Below are 21548 nucleotides of genomic sequence, written 5' to 3'. Positions count from 1 at the left end.
CTCTACCCCCTGAATTCTGGAAACTGCACTCCAGTGACTATCTGAACAAAGCAGGTATAACAACTCTACAGAATGCTGACAGTCATACGTTTATCAAGGTTAAAGACAATATACAGTTTAAATATGTTCTTTCCTTTCCACCCCCCAATTCTGAATAGAGTTCAAATGATCTGAATAGAGTTAAAATGTGAAACGACAATACACATTTTCTAATACACAATTGATCAGATATAATTTAGGGGTGTGGTATGTATATGATATAGTATAGTTGGCAAACACGCAGCACACCTAATAACAGGCTGTCGCATGGAGAAGTTAAATTGTTACAGTTCTACCCACCTTTGCAGCTTCAAGAAATACCCGGTCACTTATGTGACGAACACCACTTAGAATGACGGCCAGAGCAACACCTGTGTGGAAAATAAAAAGCCTTTAAATTAAAAAGTTTTAGAGCTGTTGATATCATCAAGTTAAAGCAATTTACAAAGGTAAAGACAAATTAATTTCAAAATCCACGTTACATTGTACCGATCCGAATATTAAGAAAATAGCGTTTCCAGGATACGCAACCAAAACACTATTTAGTTTTTGTGTTAAATGGTGTAACTAAGGGGGGGCGGGGCCCGACTGCAGAGCTGAGAGGAAGCAAACCTCAGCAGCTCCTCCTGAGTACAATGATTAACTACCCTAATGACAATTCAGCGAATCAGAAAGATCATCAAATGAGGGGTGACTTCAATCAGCATAAAATTATATCACCAGAGCAGCAGTGGGGGCAACCCTCGCCCAACAGGAGACTGAGGCCTACAAGCAGGGCAGGCGCAGGAGAGGCAGCCGCTCTCCTGCTGCCAAAACAGCATGGATCTCTGCGCCTGTGCCCTCGTTCCCCCCCCCTTTGGACCGGTGGGGGTCATCCCGGTCTGCCTTTTGGAGGAGAGCACTCACCGACAACCGACTCCTGGGCACATATCAGATAGGTGGAAGCCACGAAGCCGAACCAAGATGGCCGACGGCACCACTTCCAACACGATGCCATCCACACCCAGCGACTAGGCAGCAGCTTTCCAAGCACGATTTGACGCTGTATGCCAGCGATTCTGGGAACGCTTGGAGAACAGGCGCCAGCCACCAGCCCCAACACAGGTCTGCTTTATGACCAGAGCAACACAGGCACAACAGCCAGCCAAGAAGCTGTCCTCAATATGGCTAAAGACCGAGGCGCAGCCGGAGGGGCACCGACTGGGCAAAGCATCCAACGGAGCTACCTACTCTCACCATGATGGCCCATCGGGGACTAGAGCCACACGGGGGGCAACCCCCAATCACCACCCACACCTGCAAAGGAGAGCGCGACGCCACACAGAAATATGCAGCCCCACACCGGGGGAGGACTCAGCCCCAGTAAAGAGGCAAGTCCGTGGACTAGTGGTAAAGGCTCACAGAAAGTCCCCGAGCAGGAGGGGTGCTTCACCGGCACTGCGCTGTGAAGCTCAAGCGGAGGCACAGGATATCAGGGCGCAGCTGAAGGGGCACGCCGTCATCCTTTCCAGGCCCGCCAACAAGACCTCCAGAGTGGGCATTGGCTGAAACGGCATGGACTCCCTCGTTATGTGGCCCGCAGCTTTTGACCCGGCTCTCACAGTGAGGACTCTCTCCACCTACTAGAGGCAACAAACGCTGATTAGCTTAATGTGTGTATTTATGGTGTTTTAGATGCTGAACTAATGTAGACAAGTTAACTCCTTTGATAACTGAAACGTACATGTGGCCTATAATGTTTTGCAGATCAGTCGCTTGACATGGTGCTGACACAAAATATGATTATTATAACTAGCCTGTGCCTTAAATAGTAGCCAAGAGGACCTACCTAGATAGCACTCATACATTATACTGTATATAACATGCGACTAAACAAGGTTTTTGTCTTGCTTCTGCACGGGCGGTGTATGTCTCACTTAACTTGCCACAGCCTAACCCTAAGAACCCCATTCCAGACACGCCTGGTCTGGAAGACTCGGGCTAACACACCCTTAAACGTAGAGATATACCTATGTCCAGGTTCAGAATGTGTAAGGTTCTAATATGTACCAGATGTTTAAATATTACCAAGTTTTATATTACTTATAGGAGGCTATGTCAAACCACGTTTAAACAAATCTCATTAACAAATTCTTGATTGACACACCGATATTTAAGTTTAAGCAAAGTTCAGAATGTTTGTTGTATGCACTCGTGTTTCTCACAATATTTAAAAAAAAAAAAAAAAAAAAAGTGCAAGCTCACTCTAATACCCCAAACGTAACGCTTATTATGGGGCCAGAGGATTGCTGTTGGGGTACCTCAGGCGTGTATGTAATTACTTTATGCACTGCAAAAAAAAAAAAATGGTGTAACTAAAATTCTTCCGCTTAAAGCGGCAAGGTCACCAATTATAAACTTCATCTAATAATTTTCTAAATAGCTCCCTGTGTGTGAATCTTTTTTTTTTATATATTTTTTGAGAGCTTTACCTTCCTTAAAAGTGGCACTGTCACGCCGAACTTACCTTTCTCCTATTGTTTCCCCTTCTTTTCCTCTCTCAGAATCTGTTCTTTTCATTATTTATGATCTAGATTTTTTTTGTATTTTTTTTTTTTAAACATAGGAAAAAATAAGAACTACTTTGTCTTATGTAATTTTCTACGCTTTTCTTTCTTTGACACAAAGAGGAGCCAACCAGCTCCATTTCCGGTGTCAAGGAGAAGGGGGGAGTACTTTCTCTGACATGGGAAATGGAGCTGGCTTTAGCTCCTCCTTAGGTCAAAGAAAGTAAAGTGTAGGAAAAATAGATAAGATAAAAGTACAGAGTACTTTGTCTTATTTTTAAAGAGAACTAGATAAGAACAGATTCTGAGAGAGTTTGAGAAGAGGAAACAATAGGAGAAAGGCAGGGTCGCTTTAAATGCACCAATAAAAGTATGGACTACATTTCCTCATATGGAGCAGTCATCTTCTTGAAGCTCCCAGCAGTTTGTGGCTTACCTGCTAAATAGCTCCCGTTTAACCATTAACCTGGGGTGAGACACACCGACACCATCTCGAGGTATCACCCTGCTGCCCCAAAGGCGAAAAAAAACCTGAACTGCAGGCCTGCAACCTACTTCACGCCAGGCTAGATTCCCACCTAGACATATCGTCAACGACAGACCTCTGCCAAGCAGCTGAGTGGGATCAACCCGACGTACATAGTTGGGAAGCAGACTATGGGGACACCGCACTCAGAAAAAGCCAGCTGACACCACGGCTGAGTCAAGGAATATTGGAACCCTTCTACAACAATCACCACAGCAGGCCCGAGGCCTCTGCCCTCCCTAGAGCTGACTGAACCACCTGCACAGCCCATAGACGCCCCGACAACCTTCTTAATACACCTGGAGGGACGTGAATTATGAATTATGCCTCTGGTACACTTCATGTTGACCCTCATTAAACGAGCTTACGCAACATCTTAACTTTTTACTCACGAGCCTTCATTTTTATGCTCAGTCTGCCAGCTCAGCTTTATTACGTGTTGCCTACTTGTTTCACTCTGGTTTATCTCCCCATATCTGGAAAGTTTTGTACGTTCAGGGCCTAGCTCTAAGAACTATACGTGCAGGTTTTCACTTAGCTGGACCTGCATTGTGCTACTCTCATCCCACCTCATGTAGAGCATGGCTTACCCCATCAGCATTTAAATAAACCCATCGTCTCCCTGTAATGTTTAGTGTGATCGTATTTCTATCATCATTACAGACTCCACATGTTCTGAATGTCAAGACAGGCTCATCCAGCATATTCATTTTATCGACGTTTTCTTTTTCTATCTTGATCATAAACACGGGGAAATCTTTAATAATAAAATACGTTATGGCTGATATAACCCTGTTTCTTCTTTCTTTACTATATGCTCATGATGCCTCAATAAAACAAAATTTGACATTTAAAAAAAAAAAAAAAATATTAGTAGAATGTTTAGTCGTTAAAAACGGATGTGTCAGAATCCTAGATTTCATAAATCAGTAAAACCATTAATACCGATCTCACCTGGGAATATGTAAGCATTGTTCCCTTGACCTGGTTTGTAGGATCTTCCATCACTTAAAGTTACCGTATCAAATGGACTCCCACTGGCAAAGAGACAGCGTCCCTATACAGAAAATTAGCACATGGTAAACATGCAATTCAGCAGCAAACTTCTAACTGCAATTCATAGGCCCTTCCAATAAACCCTACAGTTTACAGGTGAAAACGATCTCCATCATATATTTATTTTTTTGTCTAGTACTCCCAAACTCTGTTCTAGATGAGCACCTTTTAAACTCCATTAAAAAGGAAATTGTTTGAAGGGGCATTTCAGTTTAAAACTACAGAAAGACGATTGAGAAACAGAAGGTTTAGAATGAAGGTGGACAGTTTACTTAATCCAAGGACACCAAAGAAGTCTTGCCTCTTCATCAAGGTTAACACAATATAAGAGTTAGCTTTATTAAAGAGAAAAATATATGGTTATTCACTACTGTGAGAATTCAAAGTGAGTTACAAAAGGACAGAGTAGCTGAAGGATAGCCCAGCTCACTCCAACATCTTTTCCAAGTCGTCGATTTTGAATTAAAATGTGATATTCACTTTAGTAAATAACTATCAGAGTTTGTTCCCACACCGTGTGTTAATGCGTTCTCAAACTTTTTTGGACTCGACTTGCAGTTATTGATGTAGCAGCTACCCAATGTTGGGTCAGGACCAAAAGAATATTTATTTAAAAAAAAAAATGCAAGAAGAATGAAGTGTTTTTTTAAGTGCATCTCCCCATCATTTTTTCTCAAGCCATCTCCCACCACCAAAAGCATGGCCCCTTAAACCACCTACATGATAATTAAATTAAACAAAAAAAAAAAAAAAAAAAAAAAAAAAAAAAAGAAGAAGAAGAAGAATGAAATGGAACCAAAAGACTCACTGCACCATAACACATACAATAAGTCGGAATGGTTACAATGCCCCTTTAGAACATGCTACGTCAGCATTTTTCTGTTGGTGCCTATGTTGCTCCCCTACACTGCCATGGCCGTTAGACTCGCCTCACCTTCCAAGCCAAAAGAGACTCAATTGAGAGGTATTTTGCTTTTTATATGGTCAGGCGAGCTTAAACTTTAATGCTTATTGTACGGCCAGTAAAAATAGCTTGTCAGTAACTTCTTGGCTCTGTTTTAAAGGCACTTGAATACTGTTGTTTTAAAGGATGTAGACCTTGATGCCACCCACAAATAGTGGGAGTTCTTCAGCCAACTCCATGTGTGCCCTATTCAGGGTTAATATGCTTGTAGGAATTCAGAATACTATCTTTTTGATCATGAATTTTGCTTTGAAAAAAGGGAGGGCTTGAAAAGGCTGCAGACAGCAGGTGTGCAGCTTTTACAAGCTGTTTTTTTCCCCATTTACCCCCAAAGAAAACAAGCAGAAATTTAAATAAATACATTTACAACTGCATTGGAGTGCTCATTAAGATATTCACAACTCTAGTCAGAATGGCTCAACATTCTCACCTCTGTCAGTGTGTATGCGTCCTCGGCTGTGCATTCAGCCTTAACTGTAGGGTTACTCAGAGCAAAGATGATTGGTTTCTCGTTAATCGAACCCATTGCTTTGATTACATCTTCTGTAAAGAGTGGGCCAGCTCCTGCGACACCTACGAGGAAATTACACAGGAAAGAAGAAATGTAACCTGGGTTCTGCCTGCTCTATGAGAAGCACAGAATATGGAGTCAAAAGGAAAATTCATACAGCTTAAAGAATTGGTTAAAAACCAAAAAAAAACAAACACATACACATTCATCTGCAACGCCACTGCAGGCAACAAACGTTACCATCATAGTGTGTAGGGACAACCTTACATAACATGGTTTAATTATTTTAAATACCAATTAAAGTACACTAAATGCAATATATATATATATATATATATATATATATATATATATATATGTGTGTGTGTAGTATTTAGCAAAGATAATATATATATATATATATATATATATATATATATATATATATATATATATATATATATATATATATAGTATCTTTGCTAAATACTACACAGCATGGGTCATGTTAAAAATCAGCTCAATGCAGGTACAACCCTCCCCCCCCCCCCCCCCCTGCCAGGTATATTGCTATACTACCATTTTGATAAAGCCTTTTTAGGTGAAACGCGTCAATGGTTTTACCGTATATACTCGAGTATAAGCCGAGTTTTTCAGCCCATTTTTTGGGCTGAAAAACCCCAACTCGGCTTATACTCGAGTCAAGGTCTGTATTATGGCAATTTGCATTGCCATAATACAGACTGGGGGGAGAGGGGGGCTGGCAGAGCTGTAACTTACCTGTTCTGCAGCTCCTGTCAGCTCTCTCCTCCTCTGCGCCGTCCGTTCTGCTCTTCTGTCAGCTCACACTGGAAGTCTCGCGAGAGCCGCGGCTCTCACGAGACTTCCAGTGTAAGCTGACAGAAGAGCAGAACGGACGGCGCAGAGGAGGAGAGAGCTGACAGGAGCTGCAGAACAGGTAAGTTACAGCTCTGCCAGCCCCCCTCTCCCCCCCACTGAACTGCCACTGGACCACCAGGGAAGGAGAGCCCCCCTCCCTGCCATATATCAAGCAGGGAGGGGGGACGAAAAAAAAAATATATAAATAAAAAGAAATAATAAAAAAATAATAATACTAATAAAAAATTAATAATACAAAAAAAAGGGGTATAAGGACCACTATGGGGGGGGGGGGGGGGGGTATAAGGACCACTATGGGAGGGAGGGGGTGGGTTAAGGACCGCTATGGGAGGGAGGGGGGGTATAAGGACCACTATGGGAGGGAGGGGGGGATAAGGACCTCTATGGGAGGGAGGGGGGGATAAGGACCACTATGGGAGGGAGGGGGGGGATAAGGACCACTATGGGAGGGAGGGGGGGGATAAGGACCACTATGGGAGGGAGGGGGGGGATAAGGACCACTATGGGAGGGAGGGGGGGGGATAAGGACCACTATGGGAGGGAGGGGGGGGGATAAGGACCACTATTGGAGGGAGGGGGGGATAAGGACCACTATGGGAGGGAGGGGTGGGATAAGGACCACTATGGGAGGGAGGGGGGGTATAAGGACCACTATGGGAGGGAGGGGGGGTATATGGACCACTATGGGAGGGAGGGGGGGGTATATGGACCACTATGGGAGGGATGGGGGGGGATAAGGAACACTATGGGAGGGAGAAGGGGGATAAGGACCGCTATGGGAGGGAGGGGGGGATAAGGACCGCTATGGGAGGGAGGGGGGGGATAAGGACCACTATGGGAGGGAGGGGTGGGATAAGGACCACTATGGGAGGGAGGGGTGGGGGTATAAGGACCACTATGGGAGGGAGGGGTGGGGGTATAAGGACCACTATGGGAGGGAGGGGGGGTATATGGACCACTATGAGAGGGAGGGGGGGGTATAAGGACCACTATGGGAGGGGAGGGGGAAGTAAGGACCACTAGGGGAGGGGAGGGTAAGGACCACTAGGGGAGGGGTGAGTCAGGACCACTGGGGGAGGGGTGAGTCAGGACCACTGGGGGAGGGGTGAGTCAGGACCACTGGGGGGGGGGTGAAGGAACACGGGGGTGGGGAGGTAAGGACCACTAAGGGAGGAGGAGGGGAAGTCAGGACATATGGGGGGGAGGGGGCGGCAAATTTTTTTTTGCCTACGGCAGCAAATATCCTTGCACCGGCCCTGCACACACTGCATTCATACACACACACTGCACTCATGCACACACACGCTGCACTCATACACACACACATACTGCACACACTGCATTCATTATACACACACTGTAAATAAATATTCAATTAATATATTTTTTTTAGGATCTAATTTTATTTAGAAATTTACCAGTAGCTGCTGCATTTCCCACCCTAGTCTTATACTCGAGTCAATAAGTTTTCCCAGTTTTTTGGGATAAAATTAGGGGCCTCGGCTTATATTCGGGTCGGCTTATACTCGAGTATATACGGTACATTGTGTATTTTAATAATAAAAGTGATTTTGGTTACCTTTTTTATAGGACCAACTCCTACTTTATTATATTTTACCTTATATACAATTTTATTATTCCTGGCATTTTTATTTTTATTTTTTATCTTTTATCTTCAATTACTCGTATCCTGAGTTAAGAAATCCTAGGTGGGGATTATTCCACCGGCGCTGTATTAATAGAGCAGTATTTCCTGCTCTATACTTGTAAGTATATTTTATTTTTATTTTATTTCTATATACTTTTCCTACTGAGAGCACTATTGTTGTTTCCCATACATTTCGGAGTACCAAGGTTGGATTGACGGACGATTCCTCCAGTTTATCCGGTAGCGGGGATCATACCGCTAAAACGCCCAAAAGTCTAGAGCTGGTTCAAGGTCCTGCAAATGTGAGTGTATTATCCTATTTTTTACTCTTCATTTTATCCTTGGAGCCGAAATACTTCACTATTGGCAGTTTGTCGTGTTTCCTATTTTGTCTCCACATATACGGATTATCCTACTACCCGGACGGATCAACTCCTGAGGACTGTATAGATATCCCACCAAGTTATATCAGTGAGACTTTTTATTTTTATACTGTAGTTTTATCATTTCCAAGGACTCTTTTTATATATATTTTTCTACATTTGTATCTAGAGACTTATCCTTGCCGTTATCATCGTATTGTGACCATTTGGTCTGGTTTATACTGTATTACAACTTTCTAGCGCAGCCCGACCCCCCCCCCCCCTTTTTATTTCCAGTCTGTTTTATTAGGGTTTTGTGGGATTCCCTAATTAGGGTTGCAGCTTTTTCTGTTATTTAGCGCAGACTCTTCTTCTCGTTTTTTACACCTGCAGAAGCCTGCTTAGAATACCCTATTATTCTCCCCCATTTAACAATATGTAAACAGGAGCTATGGTAAGATTCACAGGTTCATGAGCTCAACTGTCACTTCATTGAGATAAAAGTAATTTTTGACATAAAAAACCCCCACTTCAGACTACTATAACAAAGCAGCATTATTACATACAGACAGAACGGAGATTATGGTGCTGTGACAGAAAATTGACATTGTATGCGCAATAAGTAAGGCATACAGATCTAGAGCAGAGTTACTAAACACTGATTCACAGGATTGCATTCTACTTTTAAATATACATCTCTACTTGCCAGGCTAGCTCCTTATTTGTTACCAGGAGAATCAGAGGGAGGAAGCTTTAGCATTCAATGTATTAAATGATGTAAAACTCACCAATTATTGCAGTTGGCTTTAATACATTCACCGCATCAAGGAAGGTTTTAATCGTCTGCTCTGGAGCAGGGTGTGCAAAGCACTCCTGATTGCCATCTGCGGTTTCTTCTCGACCCTGTTAAAAAAAAATAAAAAAAATTATCTAATGAAAAATAAATAAAAGATAGATACACACACACATACAAATATATCTCAAAACAAAAATAGCCACATTTCTGCACGGTTTCATTGCTGGTCAGGTCTGTGATACTTGTCTGGTTTGTCATGGTTTGGGAAGCTAAGAGATTAAAAAACAGGATTTTGGAATCCAGAGAGAGATGATTTACCTATAAAGCCATTATAGAAATACCATGCAGTGTGAAATTCCTGATTAAGCCCCTCGGCTCCAGCCTCAGGCAGCTTATAAGCCAGCTGTAAGTGATAGGATTGCTGCATTATAAACAGGATCCTTGGAAAAGTCAAATTATGTTCAGAAATAATGTACTAAAAAATAAAATAAAATATACAAAAGTTATGCCAGGATCGGTCAAAAGAAAATAAATAAATACATGAAAAAATAATAATAAGAAGAATTAATACCCCACTCATTGTCATATATTCACTCAATGTCCTATATAAGGATGTGCTTTTTTGTGTACTTCACCACTTTATCTTAAGTTGTTACTAGATGTCTTACAAGTAAACAATAAAGGAAGTTTCCATCCTGTATAAACAAAATATCAGAGCTTCTATCAAAACAAAACAAAAAATAAATAAATAAATAAACTATTCTCCTTTGTCCTGTGTGTCTCATATGTACATGTGAGTGTAAAATGGGAAAATCAATAAGATGTATATAGCTCCATAGGTTAGGTCCCAAACAATGTAGAGGAAGCCTGCTTACTTAAACATTGCTTACAAATTAGCACAAAGTATGGATCGGCTTCCTGCTAGAAGTGTAACGAATGCTTAAAGGAACACTATAGTCACCTAAATTACTTTAGCTAAATAAAGCAGTTTTAGTGTATAGACCATTCCCCTGCAATTTCACTGCTCAATTCACTGTCATTTAGGAGTTAAATCACTTTGTTTCTGTTTATGCAGCCCTAGCCACACCTCCCCTGGCTATGATTGACAGAGCCTGCATGAAAAAAAAAAACAGGTTTCACTTTCAAACAGATGTAATTTACCTTAAATAATTGTATCTCAATCTCTAAATTGAACTTTAGTCACATACAGGAGGCTCTTGCAGGGTCTAGCAAGCTATTAACATAGCAGGGGATAAGAAAATCTTAATTAAACAGAACTTGCAATAAATAAAGCCTAAATAGGGCTCTTTACAGGAAGTGTTTATGGAAGGCTGTGCAAGTCACATGCAGGGAGGTGTGACTAGGGTTCATAAACAAAGGGATTTAACTCCTATATGGCAGAGGATTTAGCAGTGAGGCTGGAGGGGCATGTTCTATACACCAAAACTGCTTCATTAAGCTAAAGTTGTTCAGGTGACTATAGTGTCCCTTTAACAGAAAAAGGTTACCAATCGCAGATACTCATCTTAAGCCTCTAGTCTCACCTGAACCAATACGTATTTAGATGAAAGGTGAAATTATATAAATTGTCCCGACACCAGTTTCTTTAGGGTTAGCCAACCTATAGGTTAGGTGCATCTACCTTTGACTGGCATGTTGCAGGAGCCAAGACTGCAGTCCCTTCTTTGACTCACCTGAACCAATAGACCGAATTTGTCAAACATCCAGATCGTCTGCCGAGCTGCTTCTGCTGAGAGACCACTTTCCATCATTGCCATAACTATGAGGTTTGCAATCCCAAGAGCAGCCTGGTCAAAACAGGAAATGTGCATTATACATCAAATTAAATGTGCACGATCTGCCAGATTCCAGTTACAAAGCATGGTACAAAGTTATATCAGAATAAGGACCCTCGTCATTACTCAATAAGCAGTTACCATGCGTGTCCAACTAAAAAAACATTATCCTTCTTTATGGAATAATAGTAAAAACAGATACAGGCATGCTGGCATCGTAACCGCAATAGAACACTGTAGTGGGTATGGTGCTTAAAGTGCCTTTTTAACAGATCCTACAGACCCTTGTGGAAACGGTTAGGTTAATTTACAATTATGGTGTTCAATAGAGCCCCTATGCATAAGGTACTATACCGCTAATTATCCTATACCTCAGGGCATTCTAGGAAACTTTAGATATCTAAATATATTGTTCCTGGAAAATGCTTTGCTAATTACTATATACCCAACAAAGAATACTTTTCCTATAAAAAGTAGACAGACTAAAAAAAAAAAAAAACATAATAATGAAACAGTGCATATAAAAAGTAGACAGACAAAAACAAAAAACGAATAACATAAGAACAAAAATGAAAGAGCATACAAGTAATAATGAATATATCTTATTGCAAAGTGTTTAAAATGACCACTTGTGCAGAATGGTGGGTTCATTTATTTATGCTTAATACCCTTTGGAGTTAGTAAATACCCTCAATTACTTTCATTAATAAAGTTCACACATTACCACTCCATTAAATGCATTATTTAACATTCCTACCTCTCCTGCTCCGAGGAAAAGGACGATTTGCTCGGTAATTGGTTTTCCGAGGACATTTTGTGTTGCGAGCAGTCCAGCCAGCGCTACGGAGGCAGTCCCTGGAAACATTAGAGCACAATACAGGTCATCTATGCATTTATTTTCTGCAATGAATGGGTTATATAATGCTTAGACAACCTCCATGCAGTGTTGGGGCAGTAATCTGTCCGAAGTTAAGGGAAGTTACACACCCCACTGACACTTGTTCAATATTTGTGACAGCAGTTAGCTGCTCCTTGGGATTGTAACTCATACTAATCTCAGTCAGCAATGAGTCACACACTACCCTAACATACTATAGTATATATAACCCCTGCGCTACCAGTAAACATTACCCCATGGCTACAACTGTTAAACGTCATCAACGCAGAAGCAAACTTATCCATCCTGTCCCCAAATGACACCCAGAGTATCTGACATTTTTAGCTTGTGGCTGCGCAATTGTGGTTGCAGGAGGCCTTGTGCTGATGCCTGGGTACTCCATAAAAGTATTAAAGAGCAGTTCAATTATGCTCCTTGTGTCATGCCATTGATGTATAAACACAACTGACAATCTCTACTATACACTACAAAACAAACACGAGGTAGGAACAGCGCTAAACAACTAAACAAAAAAGCATATAAGAGGCAGCACACCTGAAATAGGGGATTCCCTCTAACCCTAAAGGAGAACTAGACAAGTATAAAAAGGAACACGTAGCGCCAAAAGTTAGTAAATAATATAGAAAACAGAATATAGAGTACAGAAGTTGGCTGGAGATACAGTAACAAAAATATATATCCGATTTCCTCAATTCCAACTCTCTTCTTGACCCTCTTCAATCTGGCTTCCGCCCTCTTCACTCTACTGAGATTGAAATGAAAATTTGCTCTCCCTCTTATATATCAGAGGAGGACATCCCTATAGTCCACTGACGATCTAGAAATCCCAGTGTCTGGTTTGTTTTGTTTTTTGGTGGGGGAGGGGGGTGCATGTCCCATTTGCACAATCAAACAATCCTGACAATCTTTTTTTTTTATCCATACTTTGTGTTCACCAAGCATCATGTTTTTGTAGTTTAACACAGAGTTGATTTTTCAGCTTGGATGTGAAAGGGTTAAGCTAGCCAAGTGTTGTGAATGTTTTTATTTTTAGGTTTCTTTACAGAAATCTCAGCAGATATCTGGGCCACTAAGAGCACAATACTATTAGCACTTGTTAAATGAACAGTAATAAACAAATTTCTTCAAATCCACCAAACACACAACATAATTCAATACTAATGAACAAAATTCATACCTTGAATATCATCATTAAAGGTGCAATATTTTTCTCTGTATTTCCTAAGGAATCGAAAGGCGTTGTGGTTCCCAAAGTCTTCAAACTGGATGAGTGTATTTTGGCCATAACTATAAGATATAAGATCACATTATCAGCATAAAAAAAATCTCTCAAAATGCATCCTTTGGTACATTATCAGATTTAAGGGGGAGGAGAGTTATAAAAAAGGGCCATTTACAGAAACGTGGGACTTTAAATCCACTAACAACTGATTTTTTTTGCTGTTGGGTGCTGGGGAATCCTCAGTTTATTTGTTCCAACCATTTGAAAGTGGTTTGACAAAACCCAGTGAGTGTGACTGCACTAAGCGTAAGAGGATATTGCGCATAGAGGCTTCCTTTAAAGTGCTACATTAGATTTAAAAAATACTTTAGTAATTAGTCATTAAGGACAGAGTCTGCTAATGTAATATACATATGTAACATTAATGACAAAGAAATCAAACCAAATAAAAAAAAAAAAAAAAAGTTTTATATATTAACCCCTTAAGGACACATGACATGTGTGACATGTCATGATTCCCTTTTATTCCAGAAGTCTGGTCCTTAAGGGGTTAAACGTTCTCCCAAGGAAAAAAGGAGGGAGAGAAATCTGCTCCATAAAGCCTCAGTTTACATCGGTCGAAATCTCAATAATGGAAAAGCCAGTCTTTAGACTAGACTAGATTATCTGATAAAAACAAACAGGTATCTCAAGTGCATTAAAACAAAATTAGAAAGGGGGGTTAAGCAACCAGCAACAGAGACACAAGCATGCCGCATGAGCTCCGAGACTTTCAACTTCAATAGCCCAATTTGTGTTGACCCTACCCGAAGGAAGAAGACAGATCTGTATTTTATTTGTATCTCCCTAACATAGACAAACACTTGAAAAAGCTTAAAGCAGCCGTGAGTGAAGTTTGCCGAGATATTGGTTGCCTGTTGCAGCAATCTCAGAGGCCCACAGCTGGAATCCTGCTCACTCCTCAGAGGAGGAGGCCTTAGGACACACAATGCACACAGCTTACCCAGCTGGCTCCCACAAAGGGTTACCCTGCCCCAGCAACTAAAGGAGATATCTGGGAAGATCGTGTGGCCCTAACTGACCGGATTAAAGCTACGGAGGAGGATATAGCTGTATTGGGCCTTCGACCATCTTTTGGGACTATGCAGGCAGGAATTGACTCCCTGGATGAGTATGGCAAGCGTAGGACTAGAAAGCTCAGAGAGGTACTGGAGGATGTGGAGGAGGGAGAAATGCTTGTTTGTTTCCTTCCTTCCACATATGCAGGCCAAGGGCATAACCCGGTCTATAGGCTCCCTAGATCATCCACAGCGCTAGCAGCGTCTTTTCTGCAACATGGTAATTCTTTTTCAAACCAGGGAATGGAAGACTGCACCAAAGCCCCCAACCTCACATGCTTAGGATCTCTCCACCATTGAACCATTTGTTCCAGTGGAGTAGGAATAGAAAAGGAAATCATTTTGTTTTCCATCTTCTCTTTTTGATTATGCAGTTCTAATATACTAGCCTTACACCGCCATCCCATATAGTTCTAGTTAGTATCTGGAGGTATTTTTCACCTAGCATCCCCCCCCACCCAAATGCTCTGGGGTTACTAAAGGTTCTAACATCAACATCGTGGCCCACCCAAGGCTCTTTGTATGTTAATGTAACTATTTACATCAAGTCTCTGGGATCTTTAATATTGCTATTTATTTAATCAGTGCTCCCGGCCTTCACCAGGGCAAACCCTCCCTAGTTTGGGGCTAGTTACATGTCTAACAATGGTCCCCTTATGGTCGATACAACACACAGTGATACACATTAAGATTTGTCAGTAAACCTATTAAGCTATAGCCTGTTAACAAACCTTACAAATGGTTTGAGCTATGAGCACACTATTCACCTCCTATTGATCTATTCTAAAACAAGATGCTTTAAATGAACCAGTTTAACCTATATTATGCAATGTAGATGGGTTAGTTAGAATTTGCTTACTGTCACAAACTGGTATTTTCAGCCATGTGTTACATCCTATCATCTCAAAAAAAATACAAAAATGATTGACATAAAAAAAACCAAAAACTAAATTAGAAGTTACTAAGCACAAGGGTTTTTAATGACAAGCAATTATTAAGTTCTATATAGGAAGCAATAAACAAGGACATTAGATTATTTTCTACTATAACTGCTTCAGTCTACAATTGCTATGTTACATAATCCCAGTCCTGCACTAAATACATAGTAATCATAGTATTATGAGAAATAATGAGAGTTCTAAATAGGATTGCTCTCCTCTACATTATCTTTATTATTGTGTAACTATGTTAGAAGGGCGGGATTGGGGTTATGTGTAAAAAGGAATTCTAAAGAAAAAAAAAAAATAGATCTGAACAAAACCCAGATCAGATTAGCTTTCCAGCTAGGTATATATAGGGCTTCTATATTTAATAGGGAGATCCTATACTAGCCAAAAATTAGACATTTAAGAGAAAAGATGAATGTCTAAGACCAGGAGCTGCAAAAAAACCTGACCAACAGGTTTTGAAAACTACAAGTCCCATGATGCTTTGCCGGCCTTATGGTACTTTCCCTTACCGGTCTGTGACAGCGTCCATAAACTCATCTATGAGTTCATCGTACAGCTCAGTGCGATCCCTCTTCTGGTAAAGTCCCATATAGAACGGGTCCTTCAGCAATGTCTAGAGGAAAGAAGTAAAATGACTGCATAGTAAATGCCTGCAATTATACAGTGCTACAATACAACACATGCTATTTCATTATTAACCCTTACAGCGACAAAGCATAGTGCACCAGCACGCAGATCTCACCCTTCTGGCACAGAGAAACTCATAGGACTCATGCATTCTGTAAGTGAAACCAATGACGTCTTATCGATTCACCTTAGGTCAATATTGGCCTATCTGAATCATGCAAAAAAAAAAAAATCTTCCAAAATCACTTACCATGGGGTGTACCATTTAAGGACAAACAGTACACAATCAGCCAGATTAAATAGCTTTGCATTTTAATGTTAATAAACTAAATGCCAAGTGTACAGATTTATCTGAATATACGTTATTACTGCATTCATTCTCATGAAGGTCATTGACAAAATACCGACACATTGTGAGTAAAAGAAATCCAACAATACATCTAAAATCATGTCAAAGCTTGAACGCTTTCTTCATTGAAGTGTTAGTGTCACTTTAAAAAAAATGTTTGTTTGTTTTTTTTAATCCCCATCTTACACTTTTTAAATGTTTATCTTTAGTTGGAATCAGGTTTTAAATATACTAGTTAGGAACCATGTTACTATAGCGATGTGCCTTGTGGCTTCTATGGAAAATCTGGACTAGGTTTAACATGGCTGTCTTAATGTATGGTGGTTAGCTTGTCTTCTAATACAGATGTACCAGTGGCACATGAGAATAGAAAGCACTGTGTGCGCAACCAGCTTGCTGCATTGACCGACTACTGTGCAAAGGGCTGCAAGTTCACTCAGTTCACTAAAAGCACAAGACCAGGCACAGTTTAATCTAGATATTCTAGAACTTGCACCAGTATGCAGTAGATAAATTGGTAGGTATGTGGTACACTTTTCCACAGGCTCGGTCTATGAAATAATTTGGCTTTGTTAAGCTTAACCCCTTAAGGACACATGACATGTGTGACATGTCATGATTCCCTTTTATTCCAGAAGTTTGGTCCTTAAGGGGTTAAACCTGCATTTTACAAGTATAAGGGTGAATGCCCGCACTCTGGGCCAGGTCTTAAGTAGTCTCTGTGTGGGTCCATGGAACCCAGGCAGCACTTTAAGAGGGGCAGCAGAGTCTGCAGCAAAGCCCCAGGAAATAAGTGTGTGTGTTTGCCAGTGTGAATGGGTATCTGTAGTTGTGCATGTATGTGTGTGTTCTGTGAGTAGTTCTATATGTGTGATACTTAGGCATGTTTATGTGATTGGTGAACTAGTTATGCATAACAAATTAGTGTATGGAGAGGGATTTGTGTAAAAGAAAATAGATTGGCACTGTATATGATCGTAATATAAATATTTACCTCATTATCAGTGCCGACATCGATAACGACAGGAAGGCATTTCTGAGGCCGAATTCCACCACATGCAGAATACAGACACAATTTTCCCACTGGTATTCCCATTCCATAAACTCCAAGGTCTCCGAGACCCAGAATTCTTTCGCCATCAGTTACTACAACAGCCTGGAACGAACAAAAAGAACAATCTCAAAAACGGATAATTTATAGAACTCATCATTTATAAAACTGACTTCTTACCTGGTGGTCTCCAGGCACGGCCGCCCACCTCCTGCAATATAGGGCTTTTTCAAACCAAGGAATGGGAGACTGCACCAAAGCCCCCAACCTCACATGCTTAGGATCTCTCCATCATCAAACCATTTGTTCCAGTGGAGTAGGAATAGAAAAGGAAATGGCCCTCAGCCAATGAGATGGCCCTCGGCCAATGAGGTTTGAATTGAGGCGAGCCAAGGCACTTCTGACACCATAACCACTGGAGCAAATTATAGTAGTTATGGTGTCTGGAATCCCCTGGCACTGTCCCTCCATTCAGTGTGAATCCATTTTTGAATAGTGTAACACTGAATGAGAGTCCCTAGCTCCTCATAACCCTGCCCTCACAGAAGGCATAGCTAAGACACAGTTTGCACATTTCCTTGTAGTCACACCGATTGGTTGCGGCCATGGCACTGACTGGCTGATTGTGATCAGCTGACGCCATCATCCAAATCACAGATGCTCATACTAGTGCTTACTTATTAGCCCAAGCAGCACAGATGAGGTGGGTTGTTAGAGATTCTTTCTAGAACTAAACATTAAAAAATGTTTAATGCTGAATAGAAGAACAGAACCAAGGGACTGCAGACACTATAGCCACTTTTAATGAGACAAAGCCGTCATGGTGCCCACATTGTCCCTATAGGTTTCTACAGTTCCATAAGTGGACCAGATACATCTTGGTACCCATAGTCTATCCTGCTAACAAGTGCCTGCTGATAACACTACATGTAGGTAAAAAGTTTAACTAAAAGCACTAAAAAAGTGCTATGTAGCTCACTAGTAGGGCACAATTAAAATATAGGACCCTTCATCTTACCTTTACATCGGTTTCCGGCCAGTTGTCTAAGATTGATCGGATATGTCCTTTGTCGAATATTGAAATGTAAAGCCCCCTGGGGAAAGAAATAAAAGGTTATGTATACGCTTTCATAGTTTTGTCAAGCTTCTCTCCCAGGTCACCTGATACAGTGTAACACAGAAAGACAGGAAGAGACACACCTGTGCTTCCAATAAATCATTTAAGGCATCACATTTACTAAATGTACAAAGTATCTCCAAGCAGGTGGGGGGCACCCAGAGGTATTGACTTCAGTATGCAAGGAGCAGTCAAAAGAGGTGACATCTCACTGTAAGCATATGGAAAGGTCTGGATCCCAAGCTGGAGACCAGTAAACCTTGTTCCTGTAACAGTGCCATTACTGTATTATATTAAAGTACCACTGTGCTCATATGTTGGGTTTTCCTACATGACTGACGGTTATTCAAAATGAAGAGATGTGACTACTTTCAGTTCCCATCTCAAGTCTTTCAAAACGTTCCTAGAGTATTGAGTAGACCAGACAAGTCAGCTGGATGGTGTAGACAGTGATTAATCAGCTGTTTTTAACTTCCATAATATTCTAACTAAACCCCTGTAACAGAACTTGTTTTGGTCTTCGTTTAATATATACTTACTTTGGCCTACGGAATATGTGTCCGTACTGCGAGCAGGCCAGACCGACTGTGGGCGTGTAGACAATTGGCATTAATCGTTCAATATCATCCTGCAAAATTCTATAGAAGAGCTTCTCATTTCGCTCCTGAATTCCCATTACGTAAATGTATCTAAAAAAAATGGCATAAAAAAGATAGAACAGAAAGATTGTAAAAGTCACTGTAAATATGATATTACTGAAAAAGATTGTAAAACCTCTTGAGAAATACAACACATAACATGTTAAGCCTATATTTTTTCTGTGGTCATTTTAGTGATTATTCAGGTTTTATCATGTCCAAATGTCATTAATTAGTATTTTAAAATAATAAAATAAAATATACACCTTGTGACACTACTCAACAAGGGTGGATAATGTATGTTTTACAAATAAAATAAAAAAATATATATTTTTACACTTTAGGGGGTTGGGGCCAGGCTGCTATAGTTACTGATAATATTTCCGGGCTGGTAGATGGTCAAAAGATGCTCCTCTATATGGAGAGAGGGGAGGTAAATAAGCACTGCAAGCAATAAGTTGGGGTGATGGGAAAGCAGTGCTGCTAAAAGAAGGTCAGAATGGCCTACAAAGAACTTCTTCAGCATGGCCAAGCTGGCAACCGACACCCAGTAATAGCCTTATACAAACACAAGTGAGCCTAAACTCACATAGGACATTTAAAGATCCCATTCCAAAATGGAATGACCAACTCAATGCATCAATTCTAAACAAGCTCGACATTCCATTCGGCCTTAAGAAACAGAGTGTAATGACCGCAAAAAGCAACCTTTGGTCCTTATGGTGGGTCTCCAATAAGAAAACCCAAAAACAGACAGAGGCCTACTAGCTGCATGCTGGAATGGTACTGGAAGATCCAGGGGATGTCATGGTGTCAAGGCTACATCTTATGTTTTATTCACCAGTCTGTTGCTATCCATTATAAGATGTTTCTACCAATAAGCATTAAGTATATATTTTATTGATGGAAACTCGTTTGGAATACATACTTTTCTAAAGGGTCCTCCATTTTTCTCAGGTTCTTGTGAAATCGAGCAGCTTGAATGTCTTGGGTCTCTATTTTGGAAGGTAAGAGTCCCTGAAGTCCAAGGATTTGCCTTTCTTGTAAAGTAAATGCCATTCCCTATATCCAGAAAAAAAAGAATTGATTGAAACATTCTGCTATGCGGGCAGCGGGTTTTAGCAATGCCGGTGTTTACATTCTAGAAGCCGTTTTGAATAACATTTTAGTTGCTTACACAGCTCACAACAGTATGAATTATAAAGAATTCAAAGTTAGGCTACAGTAGCTAAATTAAAAAAAAAATCCCCAAGTCAGCCATGGTTTTCATTCAGCTGTTTCTGCAAAAATGTTAAGTGTGAAATGTTGAAAATGCAAAAATAATTTAAGGGAATTATCTTGTTATACAAATATAATGTTGGTGTTATGGTCTGCGGCCAATTAAAAGCACAGGTATTTCTTATGCAAAGAAAGTGATGTTAGAGGGAAAATAAATTACATACAGCAATAAGCCCTTTGTTGTATTCAAGAACTTTTCATAAAGGTCCTCTCATTTTATGTTCCAAAGCAGCACAATCAAACAACATCTCACGGAAGGCCTGAATAAATAAATGCAGCGATTGGAGGGTAGAGGATGACAATATTTTAAACTTAATATTGGCTCATTTGTGTTTAGCAGATTACAGGGAATTAAAATGTAAAAAAAATTAAAAAAAAATACACAACTTATCTGATAAGACCTGACTGGTTTAGGCACAAACAGATAAGACGCAAGCTTTGAGATCATTAGTTACCTCTCTCTGTATAAATCATCCTTCTACATCTATATAGAAACAGCTATATATATCAGTCTATATCTACAGATGTAGCTGGATGTAATGTAATATATATACACACACACACACACACACATACATAAATGTCCATGTATATAGAGTTTTGTAGCTAAACTTGGGAATTGTGGAAAACGGACAAAAGAATTGCAACTTTTTGGCTAAGACAACGTCTGATTCCTGAGACTTTTCACCTCAGATTAGCAACTAGCCTCTTTGGGTGAAGAAACTATACACTTAAAAAAATAAATACAATGAAAACGGCAATGCATTATAGGGAGACATATAATGTTAGTCCATAAAGTGTTTTATACATAAACAAACATAATACACCGTGTTTAGGACAGAATAAAGCCCCCCATATTACAGAGACCTCAATTTCACATACCTTGTTTGTCCTTGGATTTAACATAAGAGCTTTGCCCTTCTCTTTGGTGTGCACAGTCCGACATGCTGGCAGACTTCTGCTTGCGACTACTCTCAATCTGGATAACATTTTTATAGGTCTTAAAAAAAAAAAATATTAAAAAAAAAAAGTAAGTACAGTTGGGTGAGGTTAAGAATATTGAAATTCAAACATTCATGCTGGTTTACAAGATTATAAATCTTCAAATAGATTATTAATTGTAATTAGCAGCATTTACAGAACATAAACATATTGTGGAGTGCTTTACAATTATACA

General features: G+C 40.3%; 1 protein-coding gene across 1 annotated transcript in view; it reads right to left on the bottom strand.

The window, feature by feature from the left end:
- Positions 1-21548, bottom strand: part of ME2 (malic enzyme 2) — a 43899-nt gene that overhangs the window by 15293 nt on the left and 7058 nt on the right. Inside the window, exons 2-14 of the mRNA XM_063453893.1 lie at positions 21254-21371; positions 20022-20155; positions 18995-19144; positions 18357-18432; positions 17282-17443; positions 15821-15924; positions 13199-13308; positions 11881-11978; positions 11022-11135; positions 9320-9434; positions 5562-5704; positions 4066-4168; positions 340-410 (exon numbers count right to left, since the gene is read on the bottom strand). Coding sequence (XP_063309963.1) covers positions 340-410; positions 4066-4168; positions 5562-5704; positions 9320-9434; positions 11022-11135; positions 11881-11978; positions 13199-13308; positions 15821-15924; positions 17282-17443; positions 18357-18432; positions 18995-19144; positions 20022-20155; positions 21254-21361 — 1488 coding nt within the window. The 5' untranslated portion in view covers positions 21362-21371. The remainder of the gene's footprint in view (positions 1-339; positions 411-4065; positions 4169-5561; positions 5705-9319; positions 9435-11021; positions 11136-11880; positions 11979-13198; positions 13309-15820; positions 15925-17281; positions 17444-18356; positions 18433-18994; positions 19145-20021; positions 20156-21253; positions 21372-21548) is intronic.

This window comes from Pelobates fuscus, chromosome 5 (assembly GCF_036172605.1).
Source record: "Pelobates fuscus isolate aPelFus1 chromosome 5, aPelFus1.pri, whole genome shotgun sequence".
NCBI lineage: Eukaryota > Metazoa > Chordata > Amphibia > Anura > Pelobatidae > Pelobates > Pelobates fuscus.
The sequence above is the reverse complement of the archived record's forward strand: the minus strand, read 5'-3'. Positions and strand labels throughout refer to the sequence as shown.